Below are 19,417 nucleotides of genomic sequence, written 5' to 3'. Positions count from 1 at the left end.
GCAGAACCACCTGGTCCAGCCTGACAGTCAGCACCAGTACTTCACAGGGCTGCGTTCCACCTCTGGACTCTGTGTTTACATATGAGCGTGTGGTTAAATACAACTCCAACATCATCAAGTCTGCTAACACCACTATTATGACCAAAGATAAGATCTGTGGCACACTGCTCCAAGCAGTCCAGGACCTCAACATCAGGAGATGCATCAGAAGGCCAAAATAACCAGTCCCCCTGCATTAAGCCTTCCTTCCCCTCCACGAAGGATTCTACCCCAGTTACCCCACAGCCGCTTAACACCCCACACACCCCCTACACACTGTCCAACCCTCACTAATGTGTGATATTAAGGTAGCACAGTCTTCTCTCTGCCCTGTGCCTGTAGATTCAATCAGTATTGCTCCTTCTGCAAGCCTCTTTACTCTGACCATTTAGGTTGAAATTTGCACAACTCTGTTCACTGACATGGGCTCTGTGTGGGCTTTGTGTGTTACTGTCATATTTAATATCTTCATGCCTGAGAAATCAAACCAATCAACCTGAACTTCCAAAGCCGCCACCCTGGTGTAGCAAACGTATGGCTCCACCAGTGTGTCTGAATGAGCTGCAGTATGTTCTTACAGCAGGCAGCCTGAAACCTGTGACGTATTACTGTAACTGCAACTGGGAATGATGGTGTGAGTGTGTGGTTATATCAGCACTGTCCTCTCTTCAGCTGATCCAGATGGATGTGGCCGTTGCCGCTTCACTCTCAAAGTCAAGGAGGCGCTATTAAATCGCCCAGCAGGCCAGCAGGCCGAGTAAAACATTACGGAGGAACAGGAGAGGGGAGGAGCCTGCTGAGCCTCCACAGCACAACAGAGATTCTACAGCTCCAAGACAAACGAGGCCATTTATCCACAATTGCTGCCTCTGTCTCCCCGGGAGCCACAGCACAAATCCCGGTTTAAAAACAGTCCCCACTGTAAAGCCCAATAATTCTCCACTGAATAAGCACCAAGTCCCCACGACTGATCTGGAGGACGGAGGCATGCCTGGTCCAACTTGGGCAGGACGAGGAGCAACGCAGCCTGGTCAACACTCCCTGTCCAGGGCCCTGGGGCTGGGAGGAGTGGGCCACACTGGACACCTGCAGTCTCCATGCTGTCCCCCTCCACCACCACAGTAGAGAGAAGAGGATGGGGACCCATGTGTTCTCCCAACACCACAGAGAGAGACAGAGAGAGAGAGAGAGAGAGAGAGACAGAGAGAGAGAGAGAGAGAGAGAGAGAGAGAGAGAGAGAGAGAGAGAGAGAGAGAGAGAGAGAGAGAGAGAAAAGACCTCAGGAAGTTTTTATCAGGGAATGATGAATGAATGATGCTTCATATGCAATCAAAACAATAATAATAATACACAAAACAGGCAGCCCTGATTCAATTCTGATGCAACATTTTAAACAGTTGTGGCGGGCTGTGTGTGCACACAAGTGCCTCTATGACAGAATTAGGCCAATTAAATTTGATTAGTGGAAATATTTTATTTAGACAACTTCTAAATTTCAGTAAACAAAATATATTGCAACATGAAGCACTTTAAACCAAAGAGCTCCCCTCTGTCAGCTGGTACTGAGACTAACTACTGTACTGACACAAGTTGCCCACAGTATATGAACATCTGCACATGTCAATTTTTTTCAATTCAATTCAAGGTGCTTTATTGGCATGACAAATATTGCTTCATTTGTATTGCCAAAGCCTGAACACTTACAATACTAGTAACACTAGACATGTGTGGGACTAATAAATGTGCACGTCCCCAGTGTGGGACATGTCCCCAATGTGGGGTTGTCTAATCAACCAGGACAATATACCAACATGTGCACAACAGGTCCACAACAGAAATTTCTCACCAAGTACAGGCTCAGTGACCACAGACTCACCATAGAACAGTGCACAGTAGTGAAGAGTGGTGAGGTTACTGTGAGTGGGGAGGTCACTGTGAAAGTGGTGAGGTCAAGACTCAGTGGTGAGGTCAAGACACAGCTGTGCTTTCTCCTTTTATTTTTGCTTTAGTTTAAATCAGTATTATCTCAACATTCTATTATTACTGTTATTTTGTTACTTTAGGTTTCAGATAGAACAATCAGTATATATGTGCTCTGATAACAATGTACTTGACACAGTTCAACTGAATTGAAAATGAATAAAAATCTGTTTGATCAACAATGGGGAGTCCAAAGTTGAGAGTGGGACAGAGGAGGCCAACAACAAAGAGAGAGAGCGAGAGAGCGAGCGAGAGAGAGAGAGAAAAAGATGAGTACATCACCTGGCAGCTACAATTTGGCTCAGCCATCTGCCTTTAGCTTACTCCTGCTTTTCCATTCATGGAACACAACACACCGCACCCTTAGTCACCCACACAGAGCATACCACACCCTTAATCACCCAGACAACACACCGCACCCTTAATCACCCAGACAACACACCGCACCCTTAATCACCCAGACAACACACCGCACCCTTCATCACCCAGACAACACACCGCACCCTTCATCACCCAGACAACACACCGCACCCTTCATCACCCACACAACGCATACCGCACCCTTGATCACTCAGACAACACAGAACACACCGCACCCTTAATCACCCACACAACACACCACATCCTTAATCACCCACACAACACAGAATGTTACATTGAATCACCAGTTGGCTTGAGCGATAATATAATTTGACAAATTATTATTGGCTGATTATTAATTCATTTAAACATCCATGCCATGTTAAAGAAAAAATCTGTTACTGATCTGTATTTAGTTGCCCTCTAATTAGCTAGTGAAGGCTTTTGTGACCACAGTTCTGACACAGTCATGCCTTAATTACCAGCGGTTTAACTCTCAGCTGTTCCTGTCAATGCATCAACCAGCACTACAGGAATCAGGTAGAGGACTTGGGTTGAGAAACATGTGTGTGTTTGATCTGTTTGACACTGAGACATTTCCAAACTGATGTGCTGACATCTTCCCCTACACCAGTGTTTCCAGCCTTTTTAGCTACAGCACATATTTCACATTAGTAAAATGTGACACCAATCAATTATGGCACAAAATGGTAGATTAATTTATTATTAGAGGACCAATCAGGTGATACAGGATAATCTTTCACAGCACACGCGATTTCTCACGGTACACTGCATGTAAGGCCATACTGGGACCACTGCACTAATGTAAGGCCATACTGGTACCACTACACTAATGTAAGGCCATACTGGGACCACTGCACTAATGTAAAGCCATACTGGGACCACTGCAATAATGTAAGGCCATACTGGGACCACTGCAATAATGTAAGGCCATACTGGGACCACTGCAATAATGTAAGGCCATACTGGGACCACTGCTCTACTCCAGCATTTTCCCTTTTTCACGTGTTCTTGAGTTTTTCTGTTTCAACTGCATGAAGCTCAGCTTTCTTTTCCAGACATAAAATTTGCTCTAATCTTTAAAAATGTGTCTTGCTAAAAAAAAAAAAAAAAACAATAAAAAAGTAAATTTGTAGTTAATTACTTGCCCATGTGTTCATGTGGACAAACCTAGCCCCAGTCTTTTGTGTTTTAGACATTTTTAATTAACCATAGATTAGAGCGCTTGTACAAAGGGAAAGGCTAAACAAAGGCAAACGCCTCAGAAATGTGATGTAGAGTGTGTGTCAAAGATGTGATGTATGTGACAAAAGCATCAAAACAAAATTGTTTGTGTGTGTGCGCACATAGATTTGTGTACATGTGCATGTATGTGTGTGTGCACGTGTAAGTGTGTGTATATGCATGTGCAGGTGTGTGTGTACATGTGTTTGCAAATGGATGTTTGTGGGTACACATGGATGTGAGTGTACATGAGCATGTGTGTGCATCTGCGCATGGATGTGTGTGTGTGTGTGTGTGTGTGTGTGTGCACACGTGTCCAAGTGTACACATGTATGTTTGCACACGTATGTGTTTGAGAGTTGTGCACATTGTTTGGTGGTGAGTGTGTGTGTTGTACCTATACAGAGCTGCATTGTGCTTGTACCTACAGGTGCATCTCAATAAATTAGAATATCCAAGTTAATTTCAGTAATTCAATACAAAAGTGAAGCTATTATATAGATTCATGACAGTGATCTATTTCAAGTTTTTATTAGTGTTGGTGATTATGGCTTACAGCCAATGACAACCCAAAAGTCATTATCTCAGAATATTAGAATCATTAACACAAAACACCTGCAGATGCTTCCTAAGCATTTAAAATGGTCCATTAGTCTGGTTCAGTAGGCTACACAATCATGGGGAAGACTGCTGACCTAACAGATGTCCAGAAGTCATTGACACACTCCACTAGGAGGGTTAGATACAAAAGGTCATTGCTAAAAAAGCTGGCTGTTCACAGAGTGATGTATCCAGGTATATTAATGGAATGTTGAGTGGAAGGAAGAAGTGAAAAAGGTGCACAAGCAACAGGCACAACCGCAGCCTTGTCATGATCATCAAGAAATGGCCATTCAAAAATTTGGGGGAGATTCACAAGGAGTGGACTGTTGCTGGAGTCAGTGCTTCAAGAGCCACCACACACGGACGTATCCAGGACATGGGCTACAATGGGTATACAGGACATGGGCTACAACTGTCGCATTCCTTGTGTCAAGCCACTCATGACCAAGAGACAATGCCAGAAGCGTTTTACATGGGCCAAGGAAAATAATAACCGTACTGTTGCTCAGAGGTCCAAGGTGTTGCAAAAAGTAAATTTTGCATTTCATTTGGAAATCAAGGTCCCAGAGTGTGAAATAAGAGTGGAGCGGCAAACAGTCCAAGCTGCTTGAGGTCTAGTGTGAAGTTTCCACAATCAGTGATGGTTTGGGGATCCATGTCAGCTGCCGGTGTAGATCCACTGTGTTCTACACTCACTGGCCACTTTATTAAGTACACATTGTTTGTACCTTTATTAGGTACACCTTGCTAGTACCGGGTTGGACCCCCTGTTGCCTTCAGAACCTTAATCCTTCATGGCATAGATTCAACAAGGTACTGGACACATTCCTCAGAGAGTCTGGTCTATATTGACATGATAGCATCACGCAGTTGCTGCAGATTTGTCGTCTGCACATCCATGATGTGAATCTCCCGTTCGACCACATCCCAAAGGTGCTCCATTGGATTGAGATCTGGTGACTGTGGAGGCCATTCGAGTACAGTGAACTAATTGTTGTGTTCAAGAAACCAGTCAGAGAAGATTTGTGCTTTATGACATGGCGCGTTATCCTGCTGGAAGTAGCCATCAGAAGATGGGTAAACTGTGGTCATCAAGGGATGGACATGGTCAGCAACAATACTCAGGTAGGCTGTGATGTTGACACTATGCTCATTTGATACTAATGGGCCCAAAGTGTGCCAGGAAAATATCCCCCACACTATTGCACCACCACCACCAGCCTGAACCGTTGATAGAAGGCAGGATGGATCCATGCTTTCATGTTGTTGATGCCAAATTCTGACCCTACCATCCAAATGTCGCAACAGAAATCAAGACTCATCAGACCAGGCAACATTTTTCCAATCTTCTATTTCGATTTGGTATGAAGTAAATTGACGCTTACCTCCTCATATGATACAGAATTAAGATGGAGGAGGTAGAGTGAGGGGAGGAGACATGGGTGGGGAGAAGAGAATGGGCAGGGCTTACTAAAGTAAACTGGCCAGCACATATAAAGATTGAATTAAAAAGAGAATTTTATGTAATTATAACTTTATTTCTATGTTACATATTGTCCAATTTTGGTGAGCCTGAGTGAATTGTAGCCTCAGTTTCCTGTTCTTAGCTGACAGAAGTGGCACCCAGGGGTCTTCTGCTGCTGTAGCCCATCCGCCTCAAGGTTTGACATGTTGTGCGTTCAGAGATACTCTTCTGCATGCTTTGTTTGTAATGACTGGTTATTTGAGTTACTGTTGCCGTTCTATCAGCTCAAACCAGTCTGGCTATTCTCCTCTGGCCTCTGGCATCAACAAGGCATTTGCTCCCACAGAACGGCTGCTCACTGGATATTTTGTCTTTTTCGGACCATTCTCTGTAAACCCTAGAGATGGTTCTGCGTGAAAATCCCAGTAGATCAGCAGTTTCTGAAATACTCAGACCAGCCTGTCTGGCACCAACAACCATGCCACGTTCAAAGTCACTTACAGTTTTTCTCAGTTTTCTCAGTTTCATTTCTCAACTCAACTCAATGAAATACATGCAAAAGCAAATACTTCACTCAAAATTCTTTGTTTTTGCCCCAAAAGCAAATATTTATGTCAGTCAATTTGTCAGTGCCATCAGAGTATCTAGTCTGTGTGCCATTGCCTATGAACAAGGCAGTCAAAATACTTAGTCATGTTGTCAGTGCAACTGTAAGTCACAGTCAGTGTAGACTGTATATTATGATGGAAATTAGCTAAGCTTTTGATTTCAAGAATGCTGTACATCAAATACATGTTACACACATACAAACTTACATGGAACACAAAAGGTACACATGACTGTATGTGGGAGACTGATAGAAAGAAATTTGACTGGAATCAAATTTGTACCAAGGTTATAATCGTTAACGAAAACGAACGAAAAAACGAAAACTAATATTGAAAAAACATTTTCGTTAACTGAAATAAATAATAACGGTAATTAAAAGAGAAAAACGATAACTAACTATAACTATATTACATGTTTAGAAAACTAACTAAAACATACTGAAATTATAGATAGGATACCCTTCGTTTTCGTGTTTGTCAGTTTATTTATAAGTCTTGTGAACTGATATGAGATCGATTTTTTTCACTAGAAGTTTTATACTAGCTGGCAGAAGCGTACGACACCTCATTGTCCATCACGTCTCTTGTTTAGAGCTCCTGCTCGCTATGCTAGCCTGCAAAATTACGACAACAAAAGTTGGGAGAAAACGGCGAGTCCTGTATGAGATTTTTAAAAATATGACTACGAGAAAGACTACATGTCTTGTAGTGGAAACAGGTGATAAAATATATGGAGTAGTTCTCAAGAGGAAAAACCCCACGAATCTCAAATTTCACACAAGAGGGCTAACTGTCAGTACCTTGACAAGCTAGACTCTTAAGTAGCTCCGCCGAAAGAGAAGCAACATCCCGGCTAGGTATCACCAGGAAGGAGAACCGTAATGGGCCATCTTCACCAGTGATCAAATAGCTGCTGGTTAGTTAATGCAGAAAAACCGCAAGTGGGTGGATGCACTAGTTAATGTGTTGAGACTGGATGTCAACACGACTGTGTTACTCGATTGCCTTCAAAAAGTTTGGCTTTTCACGCGAATCAAAATAGGGTTATGCTCCTATGTTTGTGTCCGTCTTAGTCTGTATCTAAGTATTATATATTAGGGGTATCTGACCATCTGTTTATCACTTCATGTTTCTCTCCTAGCACTCTGCCTCCTTCCTCCAAATCACTTCTCACCTACTGTAAACTTACATCTGTAAACTCTTCTGTGTTCTTCTCTGCCCTAGAATCATCTCCTTTTCCCCTCATTCCCTCTCTTCTCAATCTCGATACTGCTTTATCTGTCTACAATCATTCCTTTTCTGACACTCTGAACTCCTTAGCACCCGTGATAACTCAATATGTTCCCTCCACCCACGTATCACCTTGGTTTACACCTGACCTATGTGTTCTAAAGACTACGGGCAGGTGTCTTGAGCGGCTATATAAAGATAACTGGTTTACCTGTTCATCACCAGGCTTATATTGACCACTTGACCAAATATAAGGATGCTCAGCCCGTGCTCTATATTACACATCTGCAATAAATAACTCTGGTTCCGACCCCAAGCGACTGTTTAAAATTGTTAATCTTCTGCTTCCCCCTTAATCACCTATGGCCCCTACATCTGATCAATGTAACGTATTTCTTAGTTTTTTCACTAACAAAGTCTGTTATCTACCAGGATTTGCTGAAGGATCAATCATGTAGTTCTTCTTTCTCCACTTCCTCCCAGATGACTGTCTCACCCTCTCTGTCATTCTCCACTTTTTCTTTAGTTAACTCTGATCATATAATTAAACTCCTCGCCAGTTCTCGAGGAGTTTAATTATAGTCTCAAGTCTACTACCTGCATTCTTGATCCAAACCTACATCTCTGCTTAAACTGGGAGTCTCTATCTTCCTATATCTGTCATCTTGTTAATCTTTCTCTTGTTTCTGGTCACGTTCCATTAGATTTATAGACATCTGCCATCACTCCAATTATCAAAAAACAGAATCTTGACAATACTGTTCTAAATAATTATCGTCTACCATTTCTCTCAAAGATCCTTGAACGCGTGATGGCCTCCCAACTACTTCTGTACATGTCTTCCAATAATCTCTTAGATATTTTCTAGTCTGGTTTCCGTGGTCGGCACAGCACTGAGTCCGCTCTTGTTTGTGTTAAATGACCTTCTCTCCTCTGATAATGGCTATGCTTCTCTTCTTTTACTCCTCAATCTCACTGCTGCCTTTGATACAGTCAAATCATGCAATACTGCTCTCACGGCTCCGTGATCTTGGGTTTTCTGGTACCGTTATTTCTTAGTTCACTTTGTACCTTTCGGATAAACGTCAGTTCATACTCTTGGGTAATTGTAAATCAGATTTAGCTCCGGTTGCTCAGGGTGTTCCTCAGGGCTCGGTGCTAGGACCACTGCTCTTTACCATTTATATTCTGCCACTCTGGGTTGTTACGACAGTATGGATTAAAATACCATCTCTATGCTAATGACACTCAGCTTTATCTAAGCTTTAAACCGCATGCACCTTTCCCACCCACATCCATCACTATATGTATCTTTGAACTATTTTATTTTTATTTATTTTATTAATTTTATTTTATTAAATGCCCATAAGACTAAGTTTCTTATTGTTGGTATCAAGTCTGTGGCCCTTTCCCTTGCCAATACATCGCTTACTGTTGCTGGTATGCCGGTCAATTCATCCCCTGTTGCACGTAATCTTGGAGTACTGTTTGATCCGACTCTTTCATTTGAACCTCAGATATGTTCACTCACTAAGTCAGCCTTCCTCCAACTCTGCAATGTCTCCCGCCTACATTCATTTCTGTCTCCTATATCTGCTGAAACCTTGGTTCACACGCTCATCACTTCCAAACTAGATTAGTGCAACTCTCTCTTCGGTCTCTTCAGACTGTTCAGAATGCTGCTGCTCGTGTTCTAACCCAGTGAAGGAAGTACGACTATACAACACTTGTCCTAGAGTGTGTTCATTGGCTTCCGATAAGTCTGTGATCCAATACAAAATTCTAGTACTTACTTTTAAAGCACTCTCTGGCTTAGCTCACATATATCTGGCTAATCTTTTGCACCACTATGTCCCTACTCGCCAGCTTCGGTCATCTGACTCTGGTCTCTTAGTTGTTCCCAGATTTAAGTTGAGCACCATGGGTGGTCGATCTTTTAGTGTGGCGGCTCCGACTCTCTGGAACTCTCTTCCCCTCTCTCTCCGTCTCTTACCATCTCTCAACACATTCAAGGCTCAACTAAAAACCCATCTATTTACTCAACATTTTCTCACAAATTCCTCAACTTAAGTCTGTTCTGTGGGATTTCTGTTTTTCTTTTTATTGTTTTTATTTTTGTCTGTTTTTTTCTTGTCTTTGTTCTTTTTTGTGTTTCTCTGTAAAGCCTCCTTGAATACTTTGAAAGGCACTATATAAGTGGAAATTATTATTATTTATAAAAAAAGGGTCGAATAAAGTGGCTGGTGAGTATAGATCTCTGTCATGAATCCATACAATAAAGGTGTTTCACTTTTTGCATTGAATTATTGAAATAACTTCATATTCTAATTTACTGAGATGCATCTGATCTGTGCATACAGAGCTGCAATGTGCTTGTATGCCTACGTGAACATGCATGTGAAATATTTTCCCAGAAGTCACTTTATCGTAACAGGAAGGCAGATATTTAACATGTACTGCACACTCATGCAAATAAGGCGTAGAGTGGTCTGACATGGTCAACAAGCTACATGTCCTTATGGATCAGGTGCAGATGAGCTGTGGACATTTGAAAATAAATTTTTACTTACAGATGTGTATAGAGTCATGTGACTGTATCTAGGATAACATTCAGTGTTCATATCCCTTATGAGTCATGTGACTCATGTTTATGTTGGGTGGTGTTCGTTTCACTACACTCAGCTGGAGACACACCTTTACGTTGGGTGGTGTTCGTTTCACTACACTCAGCTGGAGACACACCTTTATGTTGGGTGGTGTTCGTTTCACCACACTCAGCTGGAGACACACCTTTATGTTGGGTGGTGTTCGTTTCACCACACTCAGCTGGAGACACACCTTTATGTTGGGTGGTGTTCGTTTCACCACACTCAGCTGGAGACACACCTTTATGTTGGGTGGTGTTCGTTTCACCACACTCAGCTGGAGACACACCTTTATGTTGGGTGGTGTTCGTTTCACCACACTCAGCTGGAGACACACGTTTATGTTGGGTGGTGTCCGTTTCACCACACTCAGCTGGAGACACACGTTTATGTTGGGTGGTGTCCGTTTCACCACACTCAGCTGGAGACACACATGGGTTAAAGCAAGAAATTTTCATTTGACTGAAAAATTTTTCCCTAATTCTACACAATAAACACATTTATAAAGTATATTTATCTAAACAGCCTGTGTAAGGAGAGAAGAGAGAATGAACACCTGAGCAATAAATGTACATAAATGTTTATATAATGGAGTTATCTGGGGGTCCTCTTCCAGAAAATTATTTAAAGATCAAGTCAAATTTAGTGAATCCTGGTGAGAGGTATGAAGCTCTCTTGTTTTTATCAGATTCACCATCGCAAAAACATAAGCCGTAAGATTACATGCTTTAAGTAGGTATGTTACAAAAAATTAACACCACTGGATAGAGCTTTTAAATACAAACAGAACAACACCATCCATGTTCAGCCTGGTTTAAGCCTTTATACTTGACGCAGCACGAGTGGCGTGAGCAGCGCGAGGGTCCGCACGCCGCAAATGACGTAATCGCGGTGGCTCCACCCGTGCGTGAGAGCCTCGCAGTTTTGTAACTTCGCGCGCACAGCGCTTCAGCGCAGTGAACCAAGTCATGTTTGCCGGGTTCATACACCTTTATAAGGTGGAATTAAAGCACTTGTACATCACTTTCAAGGTCCATTTCAACGCGTTCTCAACGTTAAATTTAAGTTAAATATTTATACATATACTCGAAATGATTCGAAATAATTCGCTTTTTATCACATTAATTAATGGTGGTTTATTTTCAAAATGCCCAATCTTAACGACTTCACGTTCTCTCATGTTTCGTCCTGGAATTACAAGAGGCTCGTATTTGTTAACGTAATAACTGTTCAGTCAGACAGATATTTGTTGTGAAACGAAGTAGTTACATTTTCAAGCATTTTAAAGTACTTTAGCCTAAATTCCAGCACTAATGCAACATTACAATTGGTCAGGTAAATGTTCATTCCCCTGTTTTGAGGGGTGTTTCTTTATACTACCACATATTGCTTCGGACTACACTGCAAAAAGAATGTGACGCAGCAAGTAGCCTCCGCCGTTCGCGCAGATGTACAGAGTCGCGCGCTACGATCACGCCAGGCAGGAGGGGGGTAAAAGCTTTTCTACGTAACATCCGCAAATCTGAAGGCGGAATGAACCGCAAGTCAATCAAATGACACCGCCGTCATCCATCCAGCGCTGATGAGCGCCAGTGAGAATCATATTTCGGCCACAAAACAGATAGCACGCGCGTGTGTTGTTTATTATGATTTGACGGATTTTTTCCCCAAAAAAATCAAATGACGGAAATCCGTCGTAGGGACGGAGAACTTTAACCCATGGACACACCTTTATGTTGGGTGGTGTTCGTTTCACCACACTCAGCTGGAGACACACCTTTATGTTGGGTGGTGTTCGTTTCACCACACTCAGCTGGAGACACACCTTTATGTTGGGTGGTGTTCGTTTCACTACACTCAGCTGGAGTCTCACGTTTATGTTGGGTGGTGTTCGTTTCACTACACTCAGCTGGAGTCTCACGTTTATGTTGGGTGGTGGTCATTTTTGTTTCTCATGTCTGCTTCCTCCATTTTTCCTCTACATTTTATGCCCATGACCTTGAATTTATAAGATAATATTTTAATGTCAACAGGCAAGATTAAGCTTTACTTTTTATAGTTAAATTGTTCTATTTAAAAATAAATGTTCTTTTAATTGGTTCGGTATTCATGTGCAATTTGTTAATAAAAATGTTTGAAATAATTTCTTTATTTGGTATATTCAGGGAGCATGTTAGCAGTGTACCCGTTAACACAGACACGGGAACCATTTAGCTAACATGCACACTTAAGTATTTGTTCATTTATCAAACGCCATATTATCTTCACAGTGCTGGATACAGTTCTCACATCACACGTTCGTCATATGGTGCAGACCTGCTCCTACTCTCAGCATCCAGGAGCTCGGCTCCTGTTCCACTTGGAGCGTGACCTGTGCTGGTGTCTGTCAGGACCGGCACATGCAGAAGTGGGAAACCACAAAGCAGCAGCAACACACCGGTCACGCTCAAAACAAGAGAAAAGTCACACCGGACACATTCAAAACAAGAGAAAAATCACGGCTGTTATGCTCTCAACCTGAACAGTTATACTCTACACACAACACACTAGGGGAGAGCTCCCCTCATCACAGTGAACATGACCAGCTTTAAGAGACACAGGATTCAATTAGGACCATCTGTGCAGATCAGGGTCCACGCTACGAAGACCATGAGGGCTATGGCTACTCCTGGTGCAGACGGCTTCACAGACAGCCAGACATGCCTGGAATCAAAAGGGACATCGATACAACCTCCATGTTATGGCAAAACCTACAGGGGACCTCTAAAGACCAGAGGCCGGTCAGGGAAACAGGAAGCATCAGGGAGCAAACCTGAGAGAAACCCAAGAGGAACCTGAGAGACATTCACAACACAACTACACACTACGGACCTTATAAAGCCTTAAAAAGCCCAAGCAAAACACCTCACACACACACACGCACAAAAATGCACAGTAAGTCCAGAAGTGGGACGCAGGAGAGAACATTCAGGTCAAAACAGAAATAAAGACGTGGATAGATATCTTCTCACCTCCGCCATGTTTTGATCTCTGCTGCACCTACTGCTGACCAGTGCCTTGTTATGGGGTGACAGTGTAATAAACTCAACTAAACACGCCTCACTAACCCCACCCTCATCCTCCCTAAACACGCCCTCATCTTCACAACCCCAGCAGAACATGTGGTCTTTACTAATGATTGAATATCTAGCAGTAATGAACTCATTTTGCTCTCAAATTGTTTCCGTCGGTTACGAGCTCCCTCTTCCTGCAGCTTCATCCAGACATTTTGGTTTGAGGTGAACTAGCAGGACTCTGCATTCCGTGTCCAACGTCACACACTAAAACAACAAAAACATGAGAAGAAAGGACATTTCTGATGCCTGCTCACTCCCAACACGCACACAGCCAACTCCCACCCTGCGAACTGTTGTGATCAGGACAGATGGAGGGACTCTACTCCCAGAGCTGCAGTACTCCAGCGTCTGGACTCGCTGGGCTGGATACGGTCCTGATGAACATCCACAAGCTCCTGTGGGGAACCATGTTGAAAGGTGACCCCACGCTGACGTTACCTCATTAAAACAGCTTAATTAATAAACCTGCCTCAGAATAATGTAAATGTGCCATATTTGTCAATTGTGAATTTTCACTGCAATCGAAATTTGTCCTCCACATTTATCCATCTGTGCAGTTAGAACACACCTACTAGTGATTACTAGGGGGCTGTGGTGCACACATGCCCACAGCGGTGGGCAGCCCTAGCCCGGCGCCCGGGGATCAGTTGGGGTTAGGTGCTCAAGGACACCTCAGTCATGGCCTCAGGCCTGGGAATCAAACCCACAACCCTCCGGTCACAAAGCCAATTGCCTAACCACCATACCATGCCTGCACCACAATGCACAATCCCTCATCACTCATGTGCAGTTACCAGACAACAATCTCTAATATATTCTTTGGTTCTCAAATGGTCATTTTAACCCAGGATCAACCGATCCACTTGTGTCTCGAGTTCCTCATAGAATCACTGTGCTTCTTAGATACCTTAGTAACATGACATCTTTAAAATCTCATGAAAGGAATCTCCCACTCTTCTACTGAACAGACTGAGGTAGATTGAGGTATCGCACCCTGCCCAACTGCGTGTGTAAGCATTTATTTCGGTATTGGTTCACCATTGTGTAAGTTAGAATATGGTGCACACACACACACACACACACACACACACACACACACACACACACACACACACACACACACACACACACACACACACACACACACACACACACACACACGTGTAGGTAGAATATGGCGTTTGGCTTTTCAGCCAAGCCTGCAGGACCTCAAGGTTGAGGTGGTTCAAATGTCCCAACACCATGGAGCAGGTCATTAGCATAGAGCATGCCCTCATTACCCAGCTGGAGTGTGTCTGCACCAGAACCGGACGCAGCCGCTGAACCGAGCTGAACCCGAAGACTAGCTGAATCTCCAACTGCTGCTTTTTCATCTCCGTCACAATGGCCAGACGGAGTAGACGTATCGATCCATGCTGAGGAAGAATCTTTGATCCGATATATTTTCATTACAATGTTCAGGAGTAAAGAATTCCTTTCTAGCTGGTTGTGTGGTCAGTAATAGATGGTTAGTGATCAGAATGTGGTTACCTGAGAAAGAACAGAACAGCCCTACCCCTGAATCTCTCTTCTGTCCTTCCCATCATGCCTCTCTATTATTCTCACTCACAATTGTTGTTTCTTTTTCTTTCTGTCTCCCACTTGACCCCCTTCACTGGTGCAGACGCATGTGTGTGTGTGTAAGAGCAGGAGAGAGAGGCATCCCACTAGCATGCACCATCACAGTGAAGCTCTCTATCACGAAATAAGAAACTACCCTTAACCTCCATCTCTCTCTCCTTTCCCTCCCTCAATCAGTTTCTCCCTTGTCCTTCTCTTCTCTCTCCCCCCTCCGTGAGGTGGACATTACTGCTCCCCATTTCTCCTCTCCACCTCCCCCTTCCTGTCTCCCCCAGCTCTCCTGTCAACCTGAGTCCAAGTCCCTGACAATCTTAAATGAAAGAACACACACACAGGCAGCTTTCAAATTCATTAACCGAGTTCACACTCTCTCCATCTCATCTCTCTCTTATTCTATCCATTACCCGCTCACACAGACATTAGAGTTTACTTTTCATACAACTGCAAAATGGATGTCTTCAACACTGAAATTATATATACATTTTACCACCTGAAACTGGCTGGATTAGAGACATTATTCACTCAAGTTAGTAAAATAGTCGTTCCCACAAAACTCTCAGAGAACTTCGCCTGCCCCAGTGACTCACAGTGGACTCCACATGGAGCCGTTCTAGCACAGTCCAAACAACCCCCTCAACGTCACTGCAAAAACCTGCTCAACTCATTCCAGTTTGGTAATGAGACCCAAACCTTGATGAGAAATCAAACCACAAAGCAGAGAATTTCAGTGCAGAGTTAATATGTGATCTGCAGGATTTCAAAGTGATTACTGGTGCTGTTACTACACCCATATGTAAACACACACAATAACTTGACTTTACAGAAGCTACAACAACCATAAGCCTCAGAGTGATGAAATTGTACCACAGTCTGTTTCTTTAGACTGCAAGCATGTTCAGCTACTAGAGCACCACTGCACACGGAAACAACCAAGTAGGAGCATGTGGGAGACACGAGCCAAACCCAAGATGTGAAACCAGCCTCTCAACGAACCATACCAGCCATTTCACATGGGGATATCAATACCAAAGACAACATACAGCACTCAATATATGATAGAGATGAACTGCAGTGTCTGTAAACTGTGTGAAATGATAAGTGCTCATAGCTGTTAAAGCCGATTCTGATTGCGTGGCCAATCAAAGTTGTGTGAAACAGAGGCAGCAGAGCTTAAGTACATAAAACACTTTTTTTGGGGGTGGGCGCTATAGTTTAAACAGACACCATATGTACAACATCTTTTATATTGTGTATTCGTTGTTATTCCACACATATACAGCATTATATTGTGTTTTATTACACACGGTCGTCTAATATCGTGCGCACACACGCTGTACGCAACTCGGACAGGAAAAGCTCTTTGCTTCTGTAATGTACTGGACAGAATGCCTTGGTTTTGTAATGGAGATCCGAAAAGCGCGGAATACGGTCATTTTGGCTTGCCGAGTCGCATTTTCAAAGTCATTTTGACCTGTCAGGTCACACAGCAGCAGTTTTCAATTCCGCACGCTTTACTTGCATGACTGTACTCATTTACAGCATCGCCACAGCAATATCACAGTGAAACAACATGAACCTTTGCAATTTTATGACAATCAAGAATCCTACTGTGGACCCTGCAAGCAAAAGCGCTGAAATACAGAAAGGCGATGAGGTCATAAGGTTAAAAGAAAACTTTATGGGAAAACAGTATCTTGCATACGCAGCGGGTATTGTGCATTTTGACTGTTGCTCGTCCACGGGTTTGGCGACTGTGAACTCACCAACATCCGTCCGCCCTCCACCTGGACTCATCCAGCCATTCATCCGCCTCACTGCTGACTTCCGGACCCAGTCTCATTCAGCACTTTCCCAGTCGAAATTTTCGTTCAGATCTTTGTTAATTAAATGTTGTTGTCTATAAACGTTAATTTATTTATATTTTAAGGCATATCCGTTTTGAAATGTGAACTTTTGTGTAACAAGCCGATTCATTTACCTCTTACCAAAGTGCGTAAACGGGCGGATGGAACATGGCTCCATGAACATGAACTAATGAATTCATTAAAAGCTTAATATTTTAATTTACTCATGTGCGCTACGAAATATTCTTCATTTATTGAAGCAAGTGTAAACGCAACGAATTTCAGGTTAGTTATTGCAATTCGCCATATAATTTGTGAACAAACAGGTAATTTGTGAACAAACTTGCAGGTTTGCGCATTTCCACAGGCGCAAGTTCAGGTAGCTGCGCTGACAGTTTGGGCGATTTATCAAGCGACTTACCAGGGATCAAACTCGTGGATTATGCTCTCGAAGCGGATCACGGCAAAAAGTCTGGAGCTGAACCCCGCCAGCCACGCCAGGAACAGTACCGTGAAAGAGAGAAGCGAATGCCAGGCGGCGGGCTGCGCCAGCCCGAGGGAGAGCCGCGCTGTCGCCCCGGCGCTGGCGCGACCGCTCCGGAGATGCGAACCCCCGGCGCTCCATCTGTGCTTGCCGTCGGAGGCTGTGTGATGCTCCGCCATATTATACAGCCTTCTGCGCTGTGTAGACAGGAGATCTTTCGCGGGGGAAACAAGCTCTCTGCTGCGTTCTGCCTTCACCTGCGTCCTTTCTCGAGACGCGGTTTATGATGAGCAGTCACTCTGCTTGTTAATCCAACCGCTTCGGTTCGCAGTGTCACGCAACAGCGCGCGCTTGCCCCGAACGCTCTCGTGCCATCAGTGCTGTCTGTGTGTGACACGCGCTTCGGATCGGGCAGATAAAGGGCGGAGCAGAGCCCCACCAGCCACCAGTGACGTGGATAAAGGGGCGGGGCTTAGCTATCGATCCAAAATTGGATAATTGCAACCAACCCCCGCCCAAACGAAACAGCAATGGGAATATTACCGTTCCATTACAATCTACTTCAGGTCCAGTGGGAACGCATCATAAACCCAACCAAAATTTAAAAGGTTTAAAGATTTAAAGATTAAAGACTTTTAAACCTAAGGTTTAAAATATTTGCTTAGAAAAATCGATCTGAGGTGTCAGTTGTATTGATTCAAATGATTGATAAAAGCGCTCCCGTTCAGGACAACGTCGCATGTTTAAGCTGGCCGGCTAGAAGCTGGTAGACTAGAAGCTGGCTGATAAAACATTTGTGTCTTAAGTGATGAGAATGTAGCAGCCTGCTTTGTTTTTCTCCCCCAGACAAACGCCACAAAGCTAAAATAATCAAGATGAAGTGCTCATCTGCTCTGCAAGCAATAACTGGGCATCTCCTCACGCTTCTGGAAAAATTCATGAAGATTAATGTCTTTTCATATTATTTTAACACCGTAATTTGTCAAGGATGCAAATCCTCTCTCTCTCTCTCTCTCTCTCTCTCTCTCTCTATCTATCTATCTATCTATCTATCTATCTATCTATCTATCTATCTATCTATCTATCTATCTATCTATCTATCTATTCCCCACCAGTAGTGAAAATGGGAGTGTTTTCAGATGGGTTACTCAAAAACAAGGTGTTTAAGCGTAACTGTCAGTTAAAGTTCTGTGTACCCGACATACTTCACGTCCTTTGCTCTCCCCCCTCCTCAATCCACGTTCAACTCATCAAGTGCTTACCGCGCCATCTGTGAAGTGACTTAGTGTAATAGAGCAACAGAAACCAGGTGTGCTACAACAACAAAACAAAACAGGAAGTGTTAGTAGTCATGCAGTAGCTGATACACAAAGCGTTGGTACTCAACATTTCTCCCTTCCATCTGCTACCACTACACGTTTGTGTGGGGTCCTCTCTGAAGGACAGGACCGTAAACTCAGAGAAGTGAGACATTCAATAAAGCTTCTTTGAAATTGCTCCGTCATAAACAACCTTGATGCTGATTTCAGTGAAGGGCACAGGATGTTTAAAATTGAGTAAGCAGTGTTTATCATGTTTATTATAAACAGCACAATATTGACATTCATAAATTGGACTACCAGCATTTCCAGAGTGTGTTAATTTTCCGAATCCAATTTAAGGTAGTGTAAATGGATATAACGATCACCTGCTCATAACTTGCTTATTAAATGATCCTGGTAACCGTGGTGAGCTCTGCAGCTTCTGCACACAGAGGCTTTGTGGCATTTGAAAACAATGCATGAATAAGTCTGGTCTGCCTTTATTGACACTGTAGATTGCAGGCAGTTGCAAACCAATTCAAATATTGAACTGTCACAATATACAGTATAAATATATCCTATGTGGTTCAGCGAGGGCATCTGAAAAGGTGCCTGCAGGTAAGACATCCTGCTCAGAGAGACTGAGACAAGACGTCCTGCTCAGAGAGACTGAGACATGAGAAGATCTCGTCCACCTCCAGCGTCAGGGTAAACGGAGTCCCAGACTGCAGTGTATACACACACACAGGAGAAAAAGAGGAAGGTGAAGAGGGTGGGAGGAGAGAGAGAGAGACTGAAAATGAAGGCAAATGAAGAGGCTTGAAGAAGAGCAGTGGAGGAAGAGGAGCAGCAGAGGAAGAGGAGCGCTGGAGGAATC

The 19,417-nt window shown here is 43.4% G+C and overlaps 1 protein-coding gene across 1 annotated transcript in view; it reads right to left on the bottom strand.

Moving 5' to 3' along the window:
• The window catches only part of LOC143514711 (dolichyl-diphosphooligosaccharide--protein glycosyltransferase subunit STT3B-like), a 172,611-nt gene extending 154,985 nt beyond the window's left edge, over nucleotides 1-17,626 (bottom strand). The window contains exon 1 of the mRNA XM_077006237.1: nucleotides 17,177-17,626. Within this exon, the coding sequence (XP_076862352.1) occupies nucleotides 17,177-17,418 (242 nt within the window). The 5' untranslated portion in view covers nucleotides 17,419-17,626. The remainder of the gene's footprint in view (nucleotides 1-17,176) is intronic.
• Between the last annotated feature and the right edge of the window lie 1,791 nt (nucleotides 17,627-19,417).

This window comes from Brachyhypopomus gauderio, chromosome 5 (genome assembly GCF_052324685.1).
Source record: "Brachyhypopomus gauderio isolate BG-103 chromosome 5, BGAUD_0.2, whole genome shotgun sequence".
Classification (NCBI taxonomy): domain Eukaryota; kingdom Metazoa; phylum Chordata; class Actinopteri; order Gymnotiformes; family Hypopomidae; genus Brachyhypopomus; species Brachyhypopomus gauderio.
Note: the sequence above shows the minus strand (reverse complement) of the source record. Positions and strands in the feature narration are given on the sequence as shown.